At 36.9% G+C, this 21,288-nt stretch overlaps 1 protein-coding gene across 12 annotated transcripts in view; it reads right to left on the bottom strand.

Moving 5' to 3' along the window:
* Positions 1-21,288, bottom strand: part of LOC133532197 (tight junction protein ZO-3-like) — a 156,817-nt gene that overhangs the window by 115,102 nt on the left and 20,427 nt on the right. For 11 of the 12 annotated variants that reach the window (XR_009801668.1, XM_061870752.1, XM_061870761.1 and 8 more), the window contains exon 2: positions 18,908-18,965. Coding sequence is in view for 10 of the 12 variants with exons in the window: in XM_061870752.1 (XP_061726736.1) it covers positions 18,908-18,965 (58 nt within the window). In the remaining 2 variants the exon portion in view is untranslated. Of the gene's footprint in view, positions 1-6,835; positions 7,031-18,907; positions 18,966-21,288 lie in introns of those variants that run through there. The other variant, XM_061870814.1, reaches the window with a different exon arrangement.

The raw sequence follows: 21,288 nt of genomic DNA, 5'->3' as shown, positions 1-21,288 counted from the left end.
ATTTATCCTGTATTTTACTCTGCTCATACTTATATATATTTGTTGACTCTCATTATTGACAGTATGATACAAGTTCACTCGAAAATTTGTGTTGACTAGTCTAAGGCTTCTAATGATAAACTTGTAGGAAAACATAATTAAGACGAAATTAGACGACCGCGCCGAAATCACATTTTCACTAACGTAATCCAAATTTTCCCTCTGGATAATATAAATTCCAGATCACCGTTTTGTTTCCTATAATAATAATATAAGATCCCAGATCCCGATTGCTAGAAACGTAGAAACACCATTTCCCCTTAAATCCGGGCCAATGACATTTCCAATTCCAAAAATATCATAACGGTCGTAATTTGCACTTGAATCCGTCAATTAGGGCAGACGTCTACGCAACCGTTCTATATCCGGATGTCTCGGTGACAACCTGACAACTCGCGTATGGTTGGCCGAAACGAAACCAATACGTCTCTGGGAATTAGAAAAAAAAAGAAAAAGGCTGGCCGAAAACGAATCGGTCTGTCTGGTAGAATTAAAAAGAATGACGTGTCAGCTAATTTTTGTGGTTACATTGGTTAAAGTTTGTGGGTTGCGTAACTTTTTGACAAGATTTATTTTGGCATTTCTATAACACTTTTTTCTCGATTTACTGTCAGTTATTATAAAAACAATGTAACAAATATAAACACAAGATATGTCATGTTATGAAATGTGTTATTTTTAATGAAAATTCAAAATGAAATTATTTACGAAGTTTACAAACTTTTGGACACTTCCTTGAACGCCTTGTGACTTGGGTGATTTAACAACTGGAGTCGCCTTTAAGAGCTTACCCTCTCTGTCGAAAACCTCGTCCGAGGTTTATATTGTATTATATAGACTGACGTTTATCTGACATGGCTATTTGTACGTACAAATAGTCATACATTTGACGTGCCCCTCCCCCGCAAAAAATCGCCAGACTGCTTTGTACAGAAAATTACAGACAAGGCGTCTCCATTTAATTTTTCCAAGCCTTGTGATCAAACATCAAAACAAATGACATTCGTAAGAAAGATAATCTACAAAATTGTCATTTTTTATCAGTTTTATTACTGTACAATCGTAGAAAATAGTCGGCCAGTTAGTCCAAGTCTTTCGTTCATTGACAGATTTATTGTTATTGGCCCGCTCTGCGCCGACAGCGACTGTTACTTTAACAAATTAATAACCATTGTCCCAACGGGTTACTCCGACTGTTGTAACAACTTTAAAGGTTATAAAGCTACAGAATGAGATTAGGAAACTAATTCAGGGATCGGAAACCGGTATTTTTTGTATGGGAACGAAAACGGTATTTTTTCGTTCTTTGTTAATTATTTCATTCCTAATCGGGCAATCTAATAAAACGAAGTCGTTATCTAAAAACACAACTGAGTCCTACATTTTGAGTATAAAATAAACCGAAATATATGGTTATTTCGATGTTTTTGCAAAAAACCGGTTCCGATCCCTGAACTAATTCATTGTTAGGTTCTATTCTATATTACGTATAGGTACAAGAAACATATTTTCCAAATGTAGTGTGAGAGAAAGTCCCGGTTAGATGACCGATTATAGAAGTTGATTAAACGGTCAGTAGTTAGCTTAATAAATAGGGTTAATTGTACATACTACATACAAAAAAATTAGGTACATACATGGTAGCGCTAGAGAAATGTTATGTTTCTTATCTGCCAATTCAAACATGAAATAAAAATCAAATTCGAATGAGAATTGGAAATAGTTAAGATATCACCTCTCGTCTTTTCGTCTACTCGTTTGCTGCCTGTTACATAAAAAAAAAGAAAATAAAGTTAGGTCGGTGTATGGTAGAATCAAAAGAGCTCGTGAGATATCTATTATAGTAAAAAAAATGAACATAAACAACTTGTTTAAAAACACGTATTCCGTATTCATATTTTCATATAAAACAAACACTTAAGAAATAGTGATAGTTTACATGTGCTTGAACTTGAATTCCGTGTTTGAGGCGAGAAATATGGCAAAGAGAAATTTTCACTTACAATACAATAATAAATGCTTTTATACAATGCTGTCACATATTCATTAATTCAACAGTGAGTTCAGAAGCAATGGACAGTACCCCTAGTGTAAATAAATTCGATTTCCAAACGTGACGTACGCGTTTGCGTTTAGTCTCATTTTGTATTGAATTTCGAAAGAGCGCGCCAAGCGGGACGTTTTGGAAACTCAAAATCCTATACAAAATGACACTTAACGCAAACGCGTTCGTCACGTTATGATGTCGATCACAGTTACACTAGGGGTACCGATCAGATTTTAATTTAATGGTCACAATTAATCGCAAACCTCCGAGTTCATTGAGCTGTCCCGAAACTTATTTTAACTAAGTAATTCATAAATCTTGCAATTCACTTGACTCTTGATTTGATTGATAGCTTTTGTCCAACAAAATCTTTACCAATCAAAACAGCTTAACTTTTAAGTTGAGGTAAAATATAGCTTAAGATATTACGGTATATTGACCACCTATTGTAACTTTACTTAAAGCCTGACCAGCAGCGAGTTGTCTCACAAAAAGCCTGATACTTACGAGTACCTATTTGGCAAAAAACTACCTACTATGAAAAACAGCTTGAAACTGACAGCTTATTAGATGGGCAAAATTGTTGCCATACAAAGAATTAAAATAATAAAAAAATGTGTACTCTAACGTGACCAAAATTAGTGATGTCCCACAGCTCATAAAAAACGGTTTCAAGTTGACCTGATTGCGGTATTCCGTGTCATTGAGTTTTGTCCATTCGTTAAGCCCATTCATTCAATTGGCATGAGTTGTAAACATTACACCTTCTCTTACTTCAACATGCAACACCATTGTCTTGCGGTAAGTAAAAATTTGGTGTTATTTGTCAATAATGTATTCAAACGCCTGTTATTTTATATATATTTCGTTTATATTTATATTTAAGTTCTGATCCATTTAAGTTTAGTTTTTAATTCGTTTTATGTTTAGATATATTTATTTTTAGTATGTATTATGTATAACGCCTGTAATACTTTATTTCGTAATAGGGTGAATCAACTTTTTTTGTGTTGTTATCCTGTCCCGTCGTTGTCCAAGGGACAACAGTGGCACAGTTTGTTTGAAGAGACGTTGTATGCCGTTCTAATAACATAATAGGGGCCCATTATGGACATTGGTTATTCCTTCTTCCTCACGTTGTCCCGGCATTTTGCCACGGCTCATGGGAGCCTGGGGTCCGCTTGACAACCAATCCCAAGATTTGGCGTAGGCACTAGTTTTTACGAAAGCGACTGCCATCTGCCCTTCCAACCCAGAGGGTAAACTAGGCCTTATTGGGATTAGTCCGGTTTCCTCAAGATGTTTTCCTTCACCGAAAAGCGACTGGTAAATATCAAATGATATTTCGTACATAAGTTTCGAAAAACTCATTGGTACGAGCCGGGGTTTGAACCCGGGACCTCCGGATTGCAAGTCGCACGCTTTTACCGCTAGGCCACCAGCGCTTCTAATACTCTTTAAATAATACTCTTTGTTAATAGAAATATTTTAAAATAATATTTTTTTTTTACAAAAATATACTTTAATTTGATTATGTTGACAAGACAAGCATGCCACCATCTTTTATTCAGCCATGAAAGTCACCTAATTCAGGACTTTACATTTGTTTGGTGCAAATACTGTCAAAAATCCTTTCTTCTCAGAAAAGGACTCGAAAATAATGCAAAACTTCGCCTTCCGTCCATCAGCGCTCCCTTATCTTATCTGTAATGTGCAAATACTGGGGAACTTATTTGTGTTCGAGCATTCGCGACGCCTTTTCTGTGCTTTTACTACTTGCAGGCACTATGGAGCGCTAGTAAAAGCTTAGAACATTTTAAGTTTAGACGCGGTAAAGTTAAAGACGACACGAAGTAAATATAATTAACTACATGCATGAATTTTTTGGAAGATGTCAAGCGATTCTACTACCCATGAGATTCAAATGTTTCTAAAAAACCTACTAAGTATCTATTGTATCCCAGAAACTTGCAAATTGCAAAATTAAATGTAGAGTATAAACGCCCCATACAAATAGCACGTGACCTGGTAAGATGTATGGAAAGAATCATGAAAATAAGATTGTCTTTATTTACGCCGTAAAAATGCGGTTAAGTATAGTTAATAAGTGCTTACATTTTTTTCTCGTTATAACAAGGAATCCAATAATAGTGTTTAATATAACATTAGGGCAATAAAAATAAATGTAAAAATGTTACGTTTTGAAACTGGAAATGCTAATAAAATTGCGAATATCATATTTTTGCATTCGTTTTTTTGAACATGTTATACTGAACAAACGTCATAAAATAGTTTTCATGCATGTAGTTTTTATCGTAAATGTTAATAAAAGTGCCTGTATCGGGTTATAGTGCTGTAAACTTCAAAAACGCAAGTTGCAGTTTAGGATTAACATAGGAAAAGGTAACTTAATGTAATACCTAGGTGTTGGATAGTGTATGGTTTTCAGAAGCGTTTCAAAACGTGCCAGTTCCTATTTAACTAAAATATAGAAAACGACAGTAAGGTACTTCTCACATTTGATGCAAATTCGCACGTCGCTCCGGTGTGCGAGCGGGACATCGTTAAATACGTGCATAGCGTTGTCACGCTCATACACCGGAGCTATACACGTGCTAACCGCAAGTGTGATAGCTGCGTAATAGTTAACGATGGGACAAGTAAATTTGCAGTCTTTTCCCGACTTGGAAATAAAATAATGGATGCAGCACGCGATATCGGCTCTTCCTCCAAGGCTCTCAAGGCTCAAATCGAGTTTTCAATACCTAAATACCTTTTCGGGCGGTGAAAAGAGCATTTGCTGAGGGAAAACCGACAGCACGCCGCCCGGCCGGTCGACCTAGGTATCGATGGGCGGATGTGGTGGACACGGATCTGCGCGAGCTCCAGGTTGAAGACTGGCGAGAACTGCACAGGGTCGGGATCAGTGGCGGGCAGTTGTGTTGGAGCCCAAGACATACTTTGGGTCGCTGCGCCAGGAGTAAGTAAGTAAGTTTCATTACCTATGTGGCACAACTTTTATAGACAATATGATGTGGTACTCCATCCGTCATCGGGAAAATATGGGATTTACGAGTGCCACATCAGGCAGATACGAGAATGGCGCTATGTCCGTGAACATGTTAATCGATGACTTTAAATGCTCATATGAATTAATATAATAAAAAACATCAAATTTAACATATAAAAATGCCATTGCCACATCTAAACATACCCAATCTACATTTCGCAGGTTAGACAATTAGCACAAACATTACCCCAGTTGTATTATTGGTGGATCCGGCGCCGGGTCAACGTATTCCGTTTATTTATACGTTTGTTCCTCTTTATTACACGCGTGCTAATACTTTAGTTTCGTGTTTGAAGATTTGTTTCATTTTTAGAACGCACTTGGAAAACAATTCGTGCAATATACTTATTTAAAACATTTGTATCACAATTTTTCATTGTCGTTCCCAAGCAAAAAAATCCCACTTTGTCTCGCCGTAAGGACGCTTTGACAGGTTATTAGTACAAGCAAATCTCGTCCTTATGGTAAGCGACAAAGTGGGACCTTTGACTAGACTTCGTCAAATTTGGTTTGTTTACGAGTTTAATAGCTCATATCCAGTTCGTGTCAGGTATATAACCGCGAAAATCGAAGTTCGCAAATTGCGGGCATCTTTCTTTGGTATTCTAATTACGCCTTAATTGGAGTAAAAGAGAAAGATCACCGCAATTTGCGAATTTCGGTTTTCGCGGTAGGCCTCCAGGTTTATAGAGTCCGTCTAAGCTTTGCACCGACTTGAAATGAACAAAGTGAAGGAATGTCATTAAAAATGTCATAACGTATTTTCATAGAACTTTGTCATTGGAAATGCCACACAGAGTTAGTTTGGTCCGACTCTAACATCGATATATTCGGTATTAAGATATCTAAGTAGAATAAGCTATACATAGAAGCAGTGTGTCATAAAAGTGTTAAGATGGGCCTATTCTCCCTTTGGCTTTGTTTTATTTAATGGGATTTCATCCTTTTTAAATATCTAGTTAAAAATATATGTTAAGAAATTAATACCAAGAAATATATTGGTATATCCAAGTATTTGTTTTGAAAATAATAGGTAGTAAATATCTTTAAGTACCGTAAGTAAGTTAAGTAAAAACTAACGACATCCAAATCTACCAACCAATTCGTCAAAAAGTGTCCACAAAAGTAAGGTCGTTGAAACCCTGGAATTATGTCTCTAACAGTGTCGTTTACTTTAATTAGACTCCAGAGCTTTGCGTAATTCATTTGGGGAAAGTAATTAGAACAAATAGCTAAAGTTTTACTGTATTCATAAACTTCAAAAATTTCAAGAAGGTAGGTATGTAATAGACGCAGAGTTATGCTAGTTATTTGAAACAAACATGATTTTGGCTTGGCGTGTGTTTTTAGATAAATAAGCCTATTTTTACGAAATTTAAACTTACGATTTCCACACACTTGGTACTTTACAGGCTTCCAATTTAGGTACGGTCAAGGAATTTAATTTCAGTACCATCTCGTACATTCTCGAAGTGACAATAGTATGAGGTCCCTAGCGACTTTCATATTGATTGCTACTGTGACAAGTTACGAAATGGAACTGAAATGAAATTATTTGACTGTATGTTGTTTTTTTTATACCACGTCAGTGGCAAACAACCGTATATTATGAATAGTAGAAAGGAACTGCAAGTATATTAATTAACAAATTGTGTTTTGGTTATGGTTATTAGGCATACTTCAAACCGCTAGATTATCGCACTTATCGCACTTAAACTTTTTTGCACTTATTCTAGTTCTCACTGCACTGTCACACTATACTAATCGGTATTCGGTATATCGTGTCGCATCACTACTCTACATTTGAACTTTTTCAAATTCAAATTACGAACGTTCGATTTCTGAACGCTTTACTTTTTAATTTCGTAGTCCGCCCGCGACGCGACGCGTCGGGCCGCCCTCGTCGACTGGGCGCCGTTCGGCCGTCTGCCAGCGACGCTTGGAGAAAAGATTTATTTATATAGATATGACTATTTATTTTAGCATTAGAAAGATAATTTCCAGTTTGATGTTTAGAACTGCAATGTTTACTGTTCATAAATTGTACGGTTTATTAGGCTTATTTTGGGCTAACGACTGCGCGTACTCGCACTATACGAGTGCCCGAGATATGATACAAGTTGTATCGTACCTAGTTTCACGTACGTTGTAGCTAATACGGTAATTGAATAATATAATTAGCTTGACTTGCTCTAGTCTTTCATGGAAAACATGGAACAGAACTAAGATGTAGCAAATAAGTTTTAATTAAAATTGATATAAAGTCCCTACTCATAGTGTGTTCCTGCCGGTAAGGTTGCCAGAACCCAACGAGGGTGCGGAGTGTTAGGGTCGGCAACGCGTAAGTAACTCCTCTGGAGTTGCAGGCGTCCATAGGCTAAGGTAACCGCCTACCTCCAGGCGGCCGTATGCTTGTTTGCCACCGACGTAGTATAAAAAAAATGCATGAATAATTTGATCTTTTACAACTGTATCGTATCTGTTAAAGTCCTACCCCTATTGGAAACAATCGTCTGCAACTCGAGAAAAAAAAATCAATAGAAAATACGTGCAGCAAAACCCAAGTGTAATTTAGAAGATAAAGTTCGAAACTTGTGGTTGCCCCTAATGGTGGAGCCGAATCAAACCGTAACGACCCGATAGCTGGTTATTTATATAGAATAGCAATAAAAGTTCAGGCGCATACTGCATTTGAGCGCTATGTGTACAAAAAACAGTAGGCCAGCTAAATTATTTTTGACAATATTGTGGCAAAAATGCCACCACACTATAGCATCCTTCACTGGTAGACGATTTAGTTTGTCGGGTAAATACGTATTTTCAAGTGTGTATGACCTAATGTTAACGTGCTCTAATTAATACCTAGACACATAACTACGAACATTACCAACCTACCTGTACATGTAAAGTCGGCACGATTTGTGGACTTTTCTTCCTAATTAAGTGCTTAAAGTAGGTATTTTTGATTATGTTAACTAATGTTGACAATGATAAGCTAATAAGTGTAATTATTAATAAGTGTAATCATCATCATCTAAATCTTTCTATCGGTATCATCATCATACTCATTTTCACCCTTTCACGCCCATTGCTGAGAGTTTCCGTTCAACTTCATATTGAACGAGCACGAAGCGCAGTTTGGCCAAAAGTTCGTATTATCGGCTGTTCTCCGCTATAGGTCGCTTTTCTCAACAGATTCTCGTGAAATTTTGTGAGCAGGTTCGATAATTATATGTTTTTTTTACTCAATTCAGTTGCTGAAGTTTTTGAAATTGGCGGAGATATGCGATTCCGCGAGGTCGCCAGTACATATATAGAACATATCTAGAAGTAACCCCAGATCATTCGAATTCATTTCACTAGGTAAGTAAGTTCTATTTTCATGCAAAGTTCCATGAAAACAGACGCGAGTAATATAATAATTACTGAACAGCCTAAGGCTTCACGCAATTTTAATCGGATCGCCGGTCACGATCACGATTGAACTGAATGGAGGCTAGTTTGCTCAGTTACCCAAACACTTATTAACTTAATGGCTGCCCTAAATTTTCATTTTATTTATTTATTTATTTTATAAGATACACCAACAGTACATAAACAAAGCTAGTAAAGTAACAAGTATAGTGGACACGTATAATATCTATGCACCAATAACAGGTGTGCAACAACACTCAAACAGTTCGAGGCTTTTTACACTACATTATTAACTACAACTATACATTAATAGATTAAGTGATTGAAACATAATATAGTACTAATATATTACCACAAGCATTTCAAATTTGTTTGAACATTCTGCTCTTTAAATTTTGAATAGAATCACTTAAAATGTATAAAGATTTAGTAAGTTGGTAGGTAATTTCAATTGGTTAAAAACAAAAGCCGATAGATGATCGCAGGGGAAACAGTCAGTCATTAGAATTTATATCACAACACATTAAAAAAAAACCACAACCGAATACAGAACCTCCTCCTTCTATGAAATTGAAGTCGGTTAAAAAACAATCGACGACGACGAAGCATGTTGCTGATTTGTATTTGTGGCCACCTGGCGAAGCCTCTGTTGCCGATTTCTTACATATAGATTATTTTTTAAGATTTTGTTTTGGTCAGTGAATAAATGAACACGTTAATTGCTTAAATGAATTTATATTAAAACACGCTTTAAAAGCCATATTACTCAAATTAGACGTATTATATATTAAATGAGTCAGCCCTAGTCAATTCGGAAGATGCTTTCCGAGAGAAAATCCATCAGTTATTTAAAAAAAAACGCTGTCATTAGTCATTAATATGAAAGTATATAGGTATACCTACAGAATATTGACGCATGCTCTCAAACATTTTGATGACTTCCGTCGAATACACGGAACTGTTATAAATATATGGTCTTGGTTTCAAGGGTAATAATAGTAAAAATTGGGATAATCTCCTTAACGTTACAAAAGTTTTGTGTAAAAAAAAAATACAGTACCATATGGCCTTGTCACTCTACTTCCCTACATACCTCCGTATGTGTAATTTTGACCTGAACACACATACATACATACATTGCAATTTAAATAAAAAACTTATAAAATTAAGTGCGTGGCCTAGTTTTCAGTCGAAAGCTGTAGGGCTAAGATGGTCGGCTCTTTAATATCATTTGTCACCATGCCTGTTAAGTTCTAACAAGTATAGAAGCGCAAAAGTGACGGGAATCACTATTAAGTGATAAAAATGGAACCATGATGCTACTGCTGACCTATTGCGTATGTCAGCACTGTTTTTCAGGTACGGACTGCACTTTAATTTCTGTTTACCAAGCAAAAACGAACTTTAGCCCTCGGGAATAACGGCTAAATTGTTGTCATGTCAGACAGCATCGTGGGTGGGACGCCAACGAAACAGGGGATAGTCGACCTGGGTGTTACTCCAGACACTCCAGTTATGTACAGAGAACAGAGGGCCAACCGCGAACACGGAAGTTCGCAAATTGCGGGCATCTTTCTCATTTACTCTCATTAAGGCGTAATTAGAGTGACAGAGAAAGAGGCCCGCAGTTGCGAATCTCAGTTTTCGCGGATATAGCCCAGGCCCAGGCTAATCAGTATAAGCGTTACGTGAACTCGGACCCCTAAAAAGTGCAGTCGTGCACAAAAATACAATTTAAAAAAAATCTTTTCCTTTGTGTATTGTGTGTAAAGCCAAAGGAGAATAATTTGTAGATAATATGTTTTGTTTCAGTTAAAATATTGTAGTTTAACTTTTAATTACTTACATTTTGTAAAAGACAATTTTTTAACCTACATGAAATTAGAAATATATTTTTAAAAATAAATTGCGAAAAAACCGTTCCTGTATAGGTACAGGATTTTTTGTCTGAATTAGGAAATGTGGAGAGCGAAATTCCTAAATTTGTTTCTTTTTGGAGTTACGATCCCAATTTTGAAGATAAAAAGACTTACTAATATATTTTCTAAAAATGGAAATTTCTGTTTTTTTTCTACTGCCGTTCTTTCTGTGACGCCATCTCGATAAATAAAACGACATAAATTGTTTCTATTAGTCGTAGAACTCGTAGATTATTCTATTGATAGTGGCTCCGCCATTTAAAAAAATAAAACAAAAAACTGAATCGACAAAAAAATCTAATCTCTAATTATCGAACACTCACCAAATTTCACGAGAATCGGATAAAAAATGCGACCTGACTATAACATCCGAACATACGAAAGAATTGTACCCCAAGCTGAAACGTAGACCTTCGCTTTAGCTTGGTTAATGAGACAATACTGGGACCTACCCGGACTATAGTCTCTCATTTTATCCATCTCATGCCCTATTTAGATTACACACCATGTTTTGAATCGGGGTCAGACATTTACCAGTTCGTGAGGCGAGTGCTCGGTATCTCGGTAATGCCGTAGGCTTAATCTAGGTCTAAGTTTGGCTGGAAACTGGCATTGATCCATGTTAGGTACGTGCACATTTAGGTTATTGTGTTTTCTAACCTTATATATTGTTACCCCAGTGACCTATTTCGGAGGGTTATTTTACCCACCTAATAGACACGAGAATGGGCGGTAATCCTAATAAATGAAACTGAAATTTACCTTCGATATTATATACTTAATGTGATTCCAAGATGGACACGAGTAGTAGAGAAACAAATTAAAGAAGATTAAACACAAAGACTATTTCCATATCTCCAATATGAACGGTATTTTTTTCTTGTGACACATTTATAGATAATAATAATAACATTTTGAATTTAAAAACATGACAGGCTGATGTTGCTGCGAACCGACAAGTCTGCAATACCACCCTAATTAAAAAATAGCTGCGTGTGTAAATGGCCAGTATTTTTCCATCACAGCCTTTAGAAAAATACTTAGACAATATTTCCAGCTCCATCTAGGCATGCCTAGTATTTTTGGCGAGTGCACCGCAGCGCTCGAAATCTAGGTCAACCCAGTTAGTGCTGAAAGCCGATATCCATCTCAATGGCTGTTTGGAGTATGAATTACTGCAGTTTTATCGTTTATGAAAAAAAAATCTTTTTTTATGGCTGTATTTTTAGGACACACACTGCAAAATGCTGCTTCGATGCGTACAGTCAGTATCAAAAGTAGCGGATCAAATAACGTTTCATAAGTATCTACCTTTCTGTAACGGCTTAACAAAAAGTGATGTCTTTAATAATAAAACAACTAAGACCGTAAAAGACATAGTTTTGAACGTGAATTTTAGAAATTTATCTACTTTTGGAAAAGTTATTCGGGATGTCAGATACTTTTGGCGCGTTGTTTCATCCGCTACTATTGATGCTGACTGTACCACACTTTGTTACTGCAAAGTATGAGCAAAGTTGGCTTCTTTTTAGAAATATTTAGGTATTTATTTATACCGCGCAAGTTTGCTCTTTCTACTTTGGCAGTAGACTATTACGATAGAGTATTAGGATTATATTTGTGGTGGCACAACACAGCACTATGGTTTTACAATTCAATTGTTCAACATCGGTCATGGCTGTATTTTGATCTAGAAGCAAACCCCCGCGGGAATACGAGTGCTCGAAATGGAATAATTTGATGGGTTGCGACCGGAACTAAAGTGCATTATGACCGTATCTATTTAAATAGAATAGAGCCTCCATGGGATTGCGTGTAAAATGGAATGTGGATGTTAATTAAATGCTTATTGACATAATGGAAACAAAAAACGACGGTAACGTCCGGCGTGAGAAATATTAGACAAAAGAAGATCGTAGGCCTACATACGTCAACGTAACGAAACGTCAATTAGGTATTGTTAGTTCGTTATTTTTAGCTTTAGAAAATAGGGAAACAATCTTGACTTGTCTTTTTACCCACGACGGAACGGAGACGGTATCGGTATATGCGTTTGGGATGAGAGGATATTTGTGCAAACCAATGTTGCCATTTTTCTCAAAAACTACTAGTCCGATTTTGATGCGGTTTTCAGTGATGGGTTCAGGTCTGATTGGTGCATGTTCTTAGATAGGTGTTACGGTGACAACTCACCAGGGGGCGCTGCAGTAAACATTTATTTGTGCAAAATTACAACTACAAGTCCGATTTTGGTACCGTTTTTCAGTGATGAGTTCGGGTTTGATTGGTGCATGCTCTTAGATAGGTGTTACGGTGACAACTTACCAGGGGGCGCTGCAGTAAACATTTATTTGTGCAAAATCACAAGTATGAGTCCGATTTTGTTGCCGTTTTTCAATGATGAGTTCGGGTTTGATTGGTGCATGTTCTTAGATAGGAGTTACGGTGAGATTGAGATCTCACCAGGGGGCGCTGCAGTAAACATTTATTTGTGCAAAATCACAACTATGAGTCCGATTTTGGTGGCGTTTTTCAATGATGAGTTCGGGTTTGATTGGTGCATGTTCTTAGATAGGAGTTACGGTGAGATCTCACCAGGGGGCGCTGCAGTAAACATTTATTTGTGCAAAATCACAAGTATGAGTCCGATTTTGTTGCCGTTTTTCAATGATGAGTTCGGGTTTGATTGGTGCATGTTCTTAGATAGGAGTTACGGTGAGATCTCACCAGGGGGCGCTGCAGTAAACATTTACATATTTGAGCAAAATCACAACTACAAGTCCGATTTTGGTGCCGTTTTTCAGTGATGAGTTCGGGTTTGATTGGTGCATGTTCTTAGATAGGTGTTACGAAGTGTAAGTGTAACCATCATAACCGTACAATCTGCCAATAGAAAAAAAGCGTCTATGTCTTTGCTGCTGATTATGTTTACATTTTTTGCCTTATTACAAGGGAGTAAGGTACAAAATTGTAAACGTATCTTTAACGTCGACTGTACTTTAAACTATTTCCAAATAAGTTCCATACGGTATATCACCATTTTATGCTATTTCCCTAAATTAAAACGTTTATAATAGTATTTTATGCAACAGTTGTATAAGAAGGGTCAAAAAAGGCGAGTGGCGTGAGTTACAATGTGAGCCGGAGCCGAAGGCGTAGGCGAACATTGTAAAGGAATACGCCACGAGAATTTTTTGACCTACTTATACAACGTTGCATACAATATTTTTCCTACGAGTCAACAAAAATAAATCTTAATTTAGGTAAACAAATTACAGCAAAAGTATATAGCCAAGACGCGCGAGCATACCTTGTTCCGCGCCCAGCCCGCCCCGGGCCGCGGCCGGCCGGTCGGCGACACCTCCTCGTAACTCATGAGGCCCTGGTACTTGCTACTTGCTAAATTAATTTTTTGGACAGTTTTTTCTCAATTTTGGCTACCGTAGCCTACGGAGACTAACAAGCAACGCTAAGCGGTCTTCGTAGTCTATGGGTGTTGCTATATTACGGGTGTCACATGCGTGTTTCTGACTTATGAAGTAATTATTTTTACTATGCAACCAAATGAATATTTTGTAAGTTTGTTAGGTTGGTAGCCATTAATCGCAGTAACGTTATAGCTTATAAAAGCACAAGAGCTTTTATGAGGAATAGACAATATAGACTTTTCTTGAAATCTTTTATGTATGTTCTTATATTCGTGTTAATGAATGCATAAATGACAGATAACAGTAGAGGAGTAGGAAAAATACATATTAATCTTCTAAATTGAACACTGCACAGGCCGAAGTGCTGTCAATAAGTCCATCCGTTGGTGCAGGAAGTTTACATCGCGGCTGCATTACGTTTGATTCGGAGCTAAACCACTTCAAAGAGCATTTCCGTCAATGTTGTGGGCGGGTCGACTCCGATCGGCTTGCAGTGTGCACTAAGTGCACTTATTTATGACCTTCTTCGGGGAATAGGTGTTTTTTGCTCTTATACGAATTCATATAGAATTAAACGCGAACGTTCGATGAAAACTTACACTTATAATTTTAGTAAACATTACTGGACCCTGTGTGTTATTCTCTATTTTGTTCACTTCACTGCCCCCAGAACGGTCAATAATCCGGTATACCTATGAATGCCGATTGTAAAATAAAAAATATATATATACACAAAATTTTCGCCTTCAATTTAAACATCGGTACTAATTACTTACAGCAGGTTACCATTGTTCGCGTCCATACTTCCGTCAAGTTCTTTAATATAAACTGTTACCAAATATCCCGTGAGATGGCGCTGTACCGGGAGCGGCGATTTCTACATCACGCTATCGAAATGTTTCTAGGGATTGTATATAAGGGTTTGGGATTATTTTTCATATGTTGATTTTATTTGTGACTGGTTGTTTATAATCATAGTCAATCCTCCTAAAGTAAAGATCGTCCTTTTTGAAAGAGTTTAGGAGTATATACAACCATTAAGATGCACGTCTTCGAGTATTTTAAGAAGTTCTGTGCCAGGACTATGATAATTTAAACTAGGCTAGTTAAATTAATTTTTAACAAGCAGAGACGTCTGCGAAGGATGCTATTAAGCTTAGAATAAATTTAAAAGCAGTAAATTTTCCACTTTTAAATTTATTCTACGCTAAGTTAGTCGAGTCACTCTCATAAAATGAGCACACATATTTTATATGTGAGCAACTGAGCACCAATTGCAGTTTGTGGATCGGGAATCGTTTTATATAGTGCATATTTGGTTTGGACATAACAAAGAATTTTCGTACCTACTCAATGCGTATTGCGTATACACATGTGCTCACAATGAAAGTTTATCAAATAAACTTAAACAGCTGGTTTCATAAGATCGCTGCACAATCTACACCGTCTTCAATTCTAAAACAGCCTAGCACCCATAAAGTTCCTGTGACACATACGCCCTTCTTCGTAAGATCGGATATTGCACTCAGCTCCGTTCCAAAATAGCCTACCATCCATAGATTTCTTATTGCACATACGTCCTTCTTCGTCAGTAGGATCTTGCACTCTGAGAGCGCACGTGCGCGTACAGCAGCTGAGCTGAGGTTCTTCCGATGGGACCTCTCATTTCTGATGCAATCAGGTATTGTATCTCAGGAAGAAGTCAAGTGCACAAGAACATGACATGTAATGTATAGAACAGAATGTGTAATTATAAAAACGTAATTTGCCTATCGGACCTCCCATGAGTAGTGGCATAAAACCGGGACTCCGCTATTAAGATGATGATGATCTTTACTTTTTTCTCGAGTCTTTAGTTCCATTCATTCAGCATTAGCTTGGTAGTTCATTCTATTATTCGTTCATTGTATTTTGTAAGTTATGGTTATTTGTATTGCTCTTAAGAATATGACATGTAAAAGTGCCCCTGTAGCCTATTTACTGAATACATGTTTGATGTTCAAATATCCTTTTTCAAATATTCGAGACTTATAAGTTACCCACTTATCCACCTTGTACCTTAAATTAATTCATAGCCGATCAAGAGATAGAGACGGACCACTCTAACTCTGCATTGTGAAAATATCATCATTAATTTCTACGAAAATATGTATGACTTTCATAATGACACTCCGCTACTTTGTTCTGTTCACGACGGTGCAAAGTTAGCTTAGACGGACTAGAGAAATGATCAAGCGGCAATATGCAAAAAATATTGAAGAACCACACCGGAATAACCCGAGCTGCAGGCGCAGTGCGCACGAGCATAAATACTTTTATTTTGATTACATTCTGCCTGCAATCAGATGGCTAATTGAAATATAAACATACATTGAGATGATTGAGATATATTTAACCTTTTGAACGCCACCGCACGCCTATCGTACGCGGCGCGTAATCGTGAACCTTGTCGCTACGCATGAAGGTTGATATTGGGCTGTAGCCGCGCGCGTCATATGACGTCTTTGGCGGTCAAAAGGTTATTATACATTTTCATCGTTTTACCTATTCCGATTATTCGCGTGTATTACTTTTGTTAGAAATGCCGCTTAATTTGTATTCAATATTATTAATAAAACACCTGATACCATCAAATAATTTCTATATTTCATTGTAGTTATAATTATTAAATAAAATACGGCAATTGAGTAGCCTTTCACCTCAGTATGGCACTGAGGCATCCGGCTTAGTATTCCATGTTTTACTATACTTATTAAAATAATTTCTAACTTTATGTAAGTTGAACATGTACCATAATTCATTTCATATTAAGAAAAGATTTTACAAATGTTTAAATGTGGAAATAAATGTAATATTTGTTAAATAGTTATCACACCAAGAATGTGCGAGCAATATGGCGTCGCATGTATAAGATACGGCTGTGTTCTTTTGGTTGAAATTACATTAATGTTCGAAGCAGTGAATGGTTGTTTATTCTATCACTTTTAACATTGTGTTATTAAAACGAAAGTGGAGGACCCGCGACAAATCTCGTTTTCATACAAACGTAGTCCTAATTTTCCTCTCTGGATATTAACATTATTGAAAATATTTTAACAGCGCCGATAGTCCGAGGCTGAAATGGTGCCTTTCACCCGAGTTAAACAGTCTACTTTTCATTTAGAATACGAAGACGGTCAAATATATGTATATATATATTTAAAAAGCATGACTACGAGTATTATAGTATTTCTTGAGGGTACTTTCAATTAAAAATTAGGTAAAACTATCGTTATTTATATAATGAGGAGTTAACCATCAGAATTGTAAAACGAATCCATTTAAAACCAAAATTTAATTGATTATATTTAAAAAAAAACGTAAATAAAACTAGTTAGAAAGTAAAATACAGCCTACAGCAGAAACGCACTTCACTTTCTGCACACTTCATAGAATAACCTACCTATTTTCAGAACATGAGAAATGAAAAATACATTGTTAAATTAATTTCTGATCCTACCTTACTGGCCTATTCATTTAAACTATATTTTATTAGGTACAACTAGTTTATTACTTAGTAAATATAAACAAGCCTTAAGCTACCGTTTTACTACCAGAGATAACAACTGCTACTGTTTTACTACTTAACTATTAACTCCAATAACGAACAATAAGCCACAGTTGCATTACAAACAGGAATTACAGATTCGATCGGCAACGCTTATAACCGCCCACAAAGCTGGCTATTCGCTATCGGGCTGACAATCGTGTCGACAATGTCTATTCACTACACGCTTATTGTTTAATTATGTCGGCTATTTGTTTGCAGTTGCCTTTTGTCCTTGGCCTTAAATTTTGTTTAGTGTAGACGTCGACACACAAGAGAAATGAAAACGGGCCATCTTGCTTGGTAATTGTCATACTGGCGAAGCTTTCCTCCTGCAGCTCGGTGATGTCATCTTTTCGGACAAATGACGATCTTATTTGTAGCGCAATAAGAGCGTGAGGCGTATTTGGATTGTTATTAGTACATTACGATACAAGTGCGAAAAATAGGAAATTCGAAACGAGTGGCGATAAATTAAAACACGACCGAAGGGAGTGTTTTAAATCGACACGAGTTGCGAATTACCTATTCGCACATGTATCGTACAACGATTTACAGTACATATGGCCCTTTAAATGTTCGACACAGTAACGTAATATGCTAATTTTCGCACTAGTGCGGTAAAGTAGCACCATATGTACTGTAAAATACGTTATGATTAGGATCAATTTGATCAGGTTTTATTATGGATATGATCTGTCAATGTCAATTTCAATGTCAGAGCTCAACGAGGGTGCGGAGTATTAGGGTCGGCAACGCGCATATAACATTCTGGAGTTGCAGGCGTCCATAGGCTACGGATACTGCTTACCGCCGACGTAGTATTAAAAAAGAATTATAACAACCAGCATAAGATCGTGTCAAATATTTTTGCGCGCTTCGTTGTGGAAGATATGCAAATGACTGTATAGAGTCCAAATCCCACGGTAATACAGGTATTTAAGACAATTATGAAATGGGATCTCAAGAAATAAAATTTAACAGCCCCGATGAACAACGTTACTAGATCTAAAAATCACAAATCCTTTATCGAAAATTGCGCTCAAATCATTTCACCCTTTTTGAAGTCACTATGCCAACTTATTAAGACAAAATTTTCTTTTGCTTCGAGGGTTAAAATTGCCCGCTTATGATTGTCTATGTTGTATTTACCAACTTATCTATCCGCCAGTAGAGTTTTCTGCTGAATAAACATAGACTTCCCCGTCGATATTCTAAATGGTTGGGTAATTAAACATTTTATCGTTATAATCCAGGTGCTGTAAGGCTAAGATGGTCGGCTCTTTATCATTTGTCACTATGCCTGTCACGTTCTAACAAGTATGTAAGCGCGAAAGTGACGGGCATAGTGACAAGTGATAAAAATGGAACCATGCTGCCAACGCAGGTACTCTAAATACTAACCTGTTTAAATTATGGCTCATAACCATATTTTCTTTGGCACTGTCAGCTGCACTGTATCCTGCAACAAAACAAATTCCTTTTAAAAACTTACGACCTACTATTTGGTTAGAAAGTCGTTGATAATGAGGGTCTGATAAGAATTGTGGAAGAACAGGTAAAAATCGAAAAGTCTAATCATATATTCGGGAACTGTACCTCGGCGGGGCTGTTTAAATATTTTTTTAATTCAATACCAAGTGATTGTAATTTATAAAATCAGGGTGCGTAGCCAGCATGCCAATTGTTTACGCTCCGTAGCGAACGAAACGCAACTGTTACTGTCGCACTAATATGTAAGAGTGATAGAGAGACGAAAAGCGTTTCGTTATCGTAGCGTAAATGATTGTCATCGCTAGACACCGGGGTGCGTATGCGCCAAGTTTGTATATTCATTTAGTTTGATTACACAGTATCGGATTACTTGGGTTGATTGATTATGATCAAATAAGAACGGTTGCCACTAAAACGAGTTGTACATGAAATCAAGTTGTGGAAGAAAATATAAACTTCCAAACACCAAATGGTAATCTTCAAGGTAATCCCAAAATTTCAGGTTATAAATAAATAATCCCCAAAAATCTTACCCAAATTGACTAAGCCCCACAGTAAGCTCAAGAATAGTAAACACCCATGATTCAGGAACAAATATCTGTGCTCATCACACACAAATACATGCCCTTACCAGGATTCGAACCCAGGACCATCGGCTTCATAGGCAGAAACCACCACCAAACTATAGATGAAACCTTTCTTAAATCCTAATAATCAATAGCAGCTAGTATAGAGCGAAACAGATGCCTTATGCTAGAAAGGCTTTCCTCCATGCTAGGTTGTTTATTTTATATCCGTTGGAAACACAAAAACTCACCCGGTATTGTGTTGTGTCCATTAAAACCAAAGCTAATACTCGTTCAGCAAAAACGACATTAGCGTCGCTCTAAAACTGCCACTCATGTTCCTTAATCTGATACAGATTGACTTCCATCAGCCATGGTTGGCCATGGTATCGGCTTGACACGATATACTTATGTCGACAAAAAATGTAATGTAGATGTTAGATCAACGCACCATGACTCATTTGCCATGATACGAAGACGACCGCAATCGTACCCGAAAACTATTGAAGTTTAAAATGGAAGGAGGATATTTTGATTTGATTGCGTTGACTTTTAGACTTTTTCTCGTTGTTTGTTTGAAGTTGTGCACGTGTCTTGATCTTAAAGTGACTTCGTTATGTTGTTCCATATTTTATCGTCCTGTTCGTACTGTTGGCATAAAAATAAAATACGTTATCAATTTTTTTTAGGAATAATTTTCTAACTACGTACGACGTACCTAGTCTTACACAAAATGTAATTACAAATTAAAACTAACTACAATTATTTAACGGAAATAAAACATATTATCTTCAAAATATGATATGTAAGAGTGATACATAAACACAAAGCTTTGTACACAGCTTTGCGTTTCAGTACATTTTTTTTTGGGTTTTGACAGTTGAAATACGAAACGCAATTTACATACTTTTTTACTATACGGGTACTACCTATAGTTTACGTCCCTTTCATTTCCTCGACTAAAGTAGGTACTGGTCGGATTAAACACTTCATGGATACCTATATTTAAGCAATTTCAAGACAGAACCTTCAAGTCTTAATGAATTCTGTTAATTTTCTGTTTAATTTTAGGTCATAAGTGTTTCAAAAGACCGAAACTTTACTAAAGGTTACACTGTTAGATATCTAGTGTTAAGTGTTTCAACACATCCATCCATCAGTCAGCGCTATACAAAGTGTCAGACGGGTCCGTCACTCTATCCACGGCCGGAGACAGGTTCGGTTAAACAATGCAGGACTGCTGTTCTGTGTCACTCATTAGCATAGTTCTCACGTCTTCGGTTCACTGGCGCTTATGAAGGTGACGCTCAGAAAGTAGGTAGGTACTGGCCGTACTGGTCGAATCCATAGGATGTTGGATCGGGGTGTTGCATAGTTCTTACGTCTTCGGGTCTGGCGCTTAGGTAGGTTTACTTAGTACAGTCAGCCAAGTTACTAAATGAGCGGCTTCACTTAAGTGTGTACGGTTAACGGTCGGTTAGTAACCGTCGCCAAACTGACGGTCAATGTTACTTGTGTCTGTTATTTGTATCTTGACCACATTTTAAGTCTCGTTTTAAAGTAAAATACGCTTCATTTCTTATGTAAGTATATAGTAATACACGGTGTTTCTTCCCCCTGTATACGGGACGTAAATGAACGAAAAGCATTTACTCAAACCCGGTGTTTAGGTCATACTGAGCAAGTTTTACTATGGGACCAACCCCGATATCACAAAAAAATTTA

Source organism: Cydia pomonella, chromosome 2 (genome assembly GCF_033807575.1).
Source record: "Cydia pomonella isolate Wapato2018A chromosome 2, ilCydPomo1, whole genome shotgun sequence".
In the NCBI taxonomy this organism is placed as follows: Eukaryota; Metazoa; Arthropoda; class Insecta; order Lepidoptera; family Tortricidae; genus Cydia; species Cydia pomonella.
Note: the sequence above shows the minus strand (reverse complement) of the source record. Positions and strands in the feature narration are given on the sequence as shown.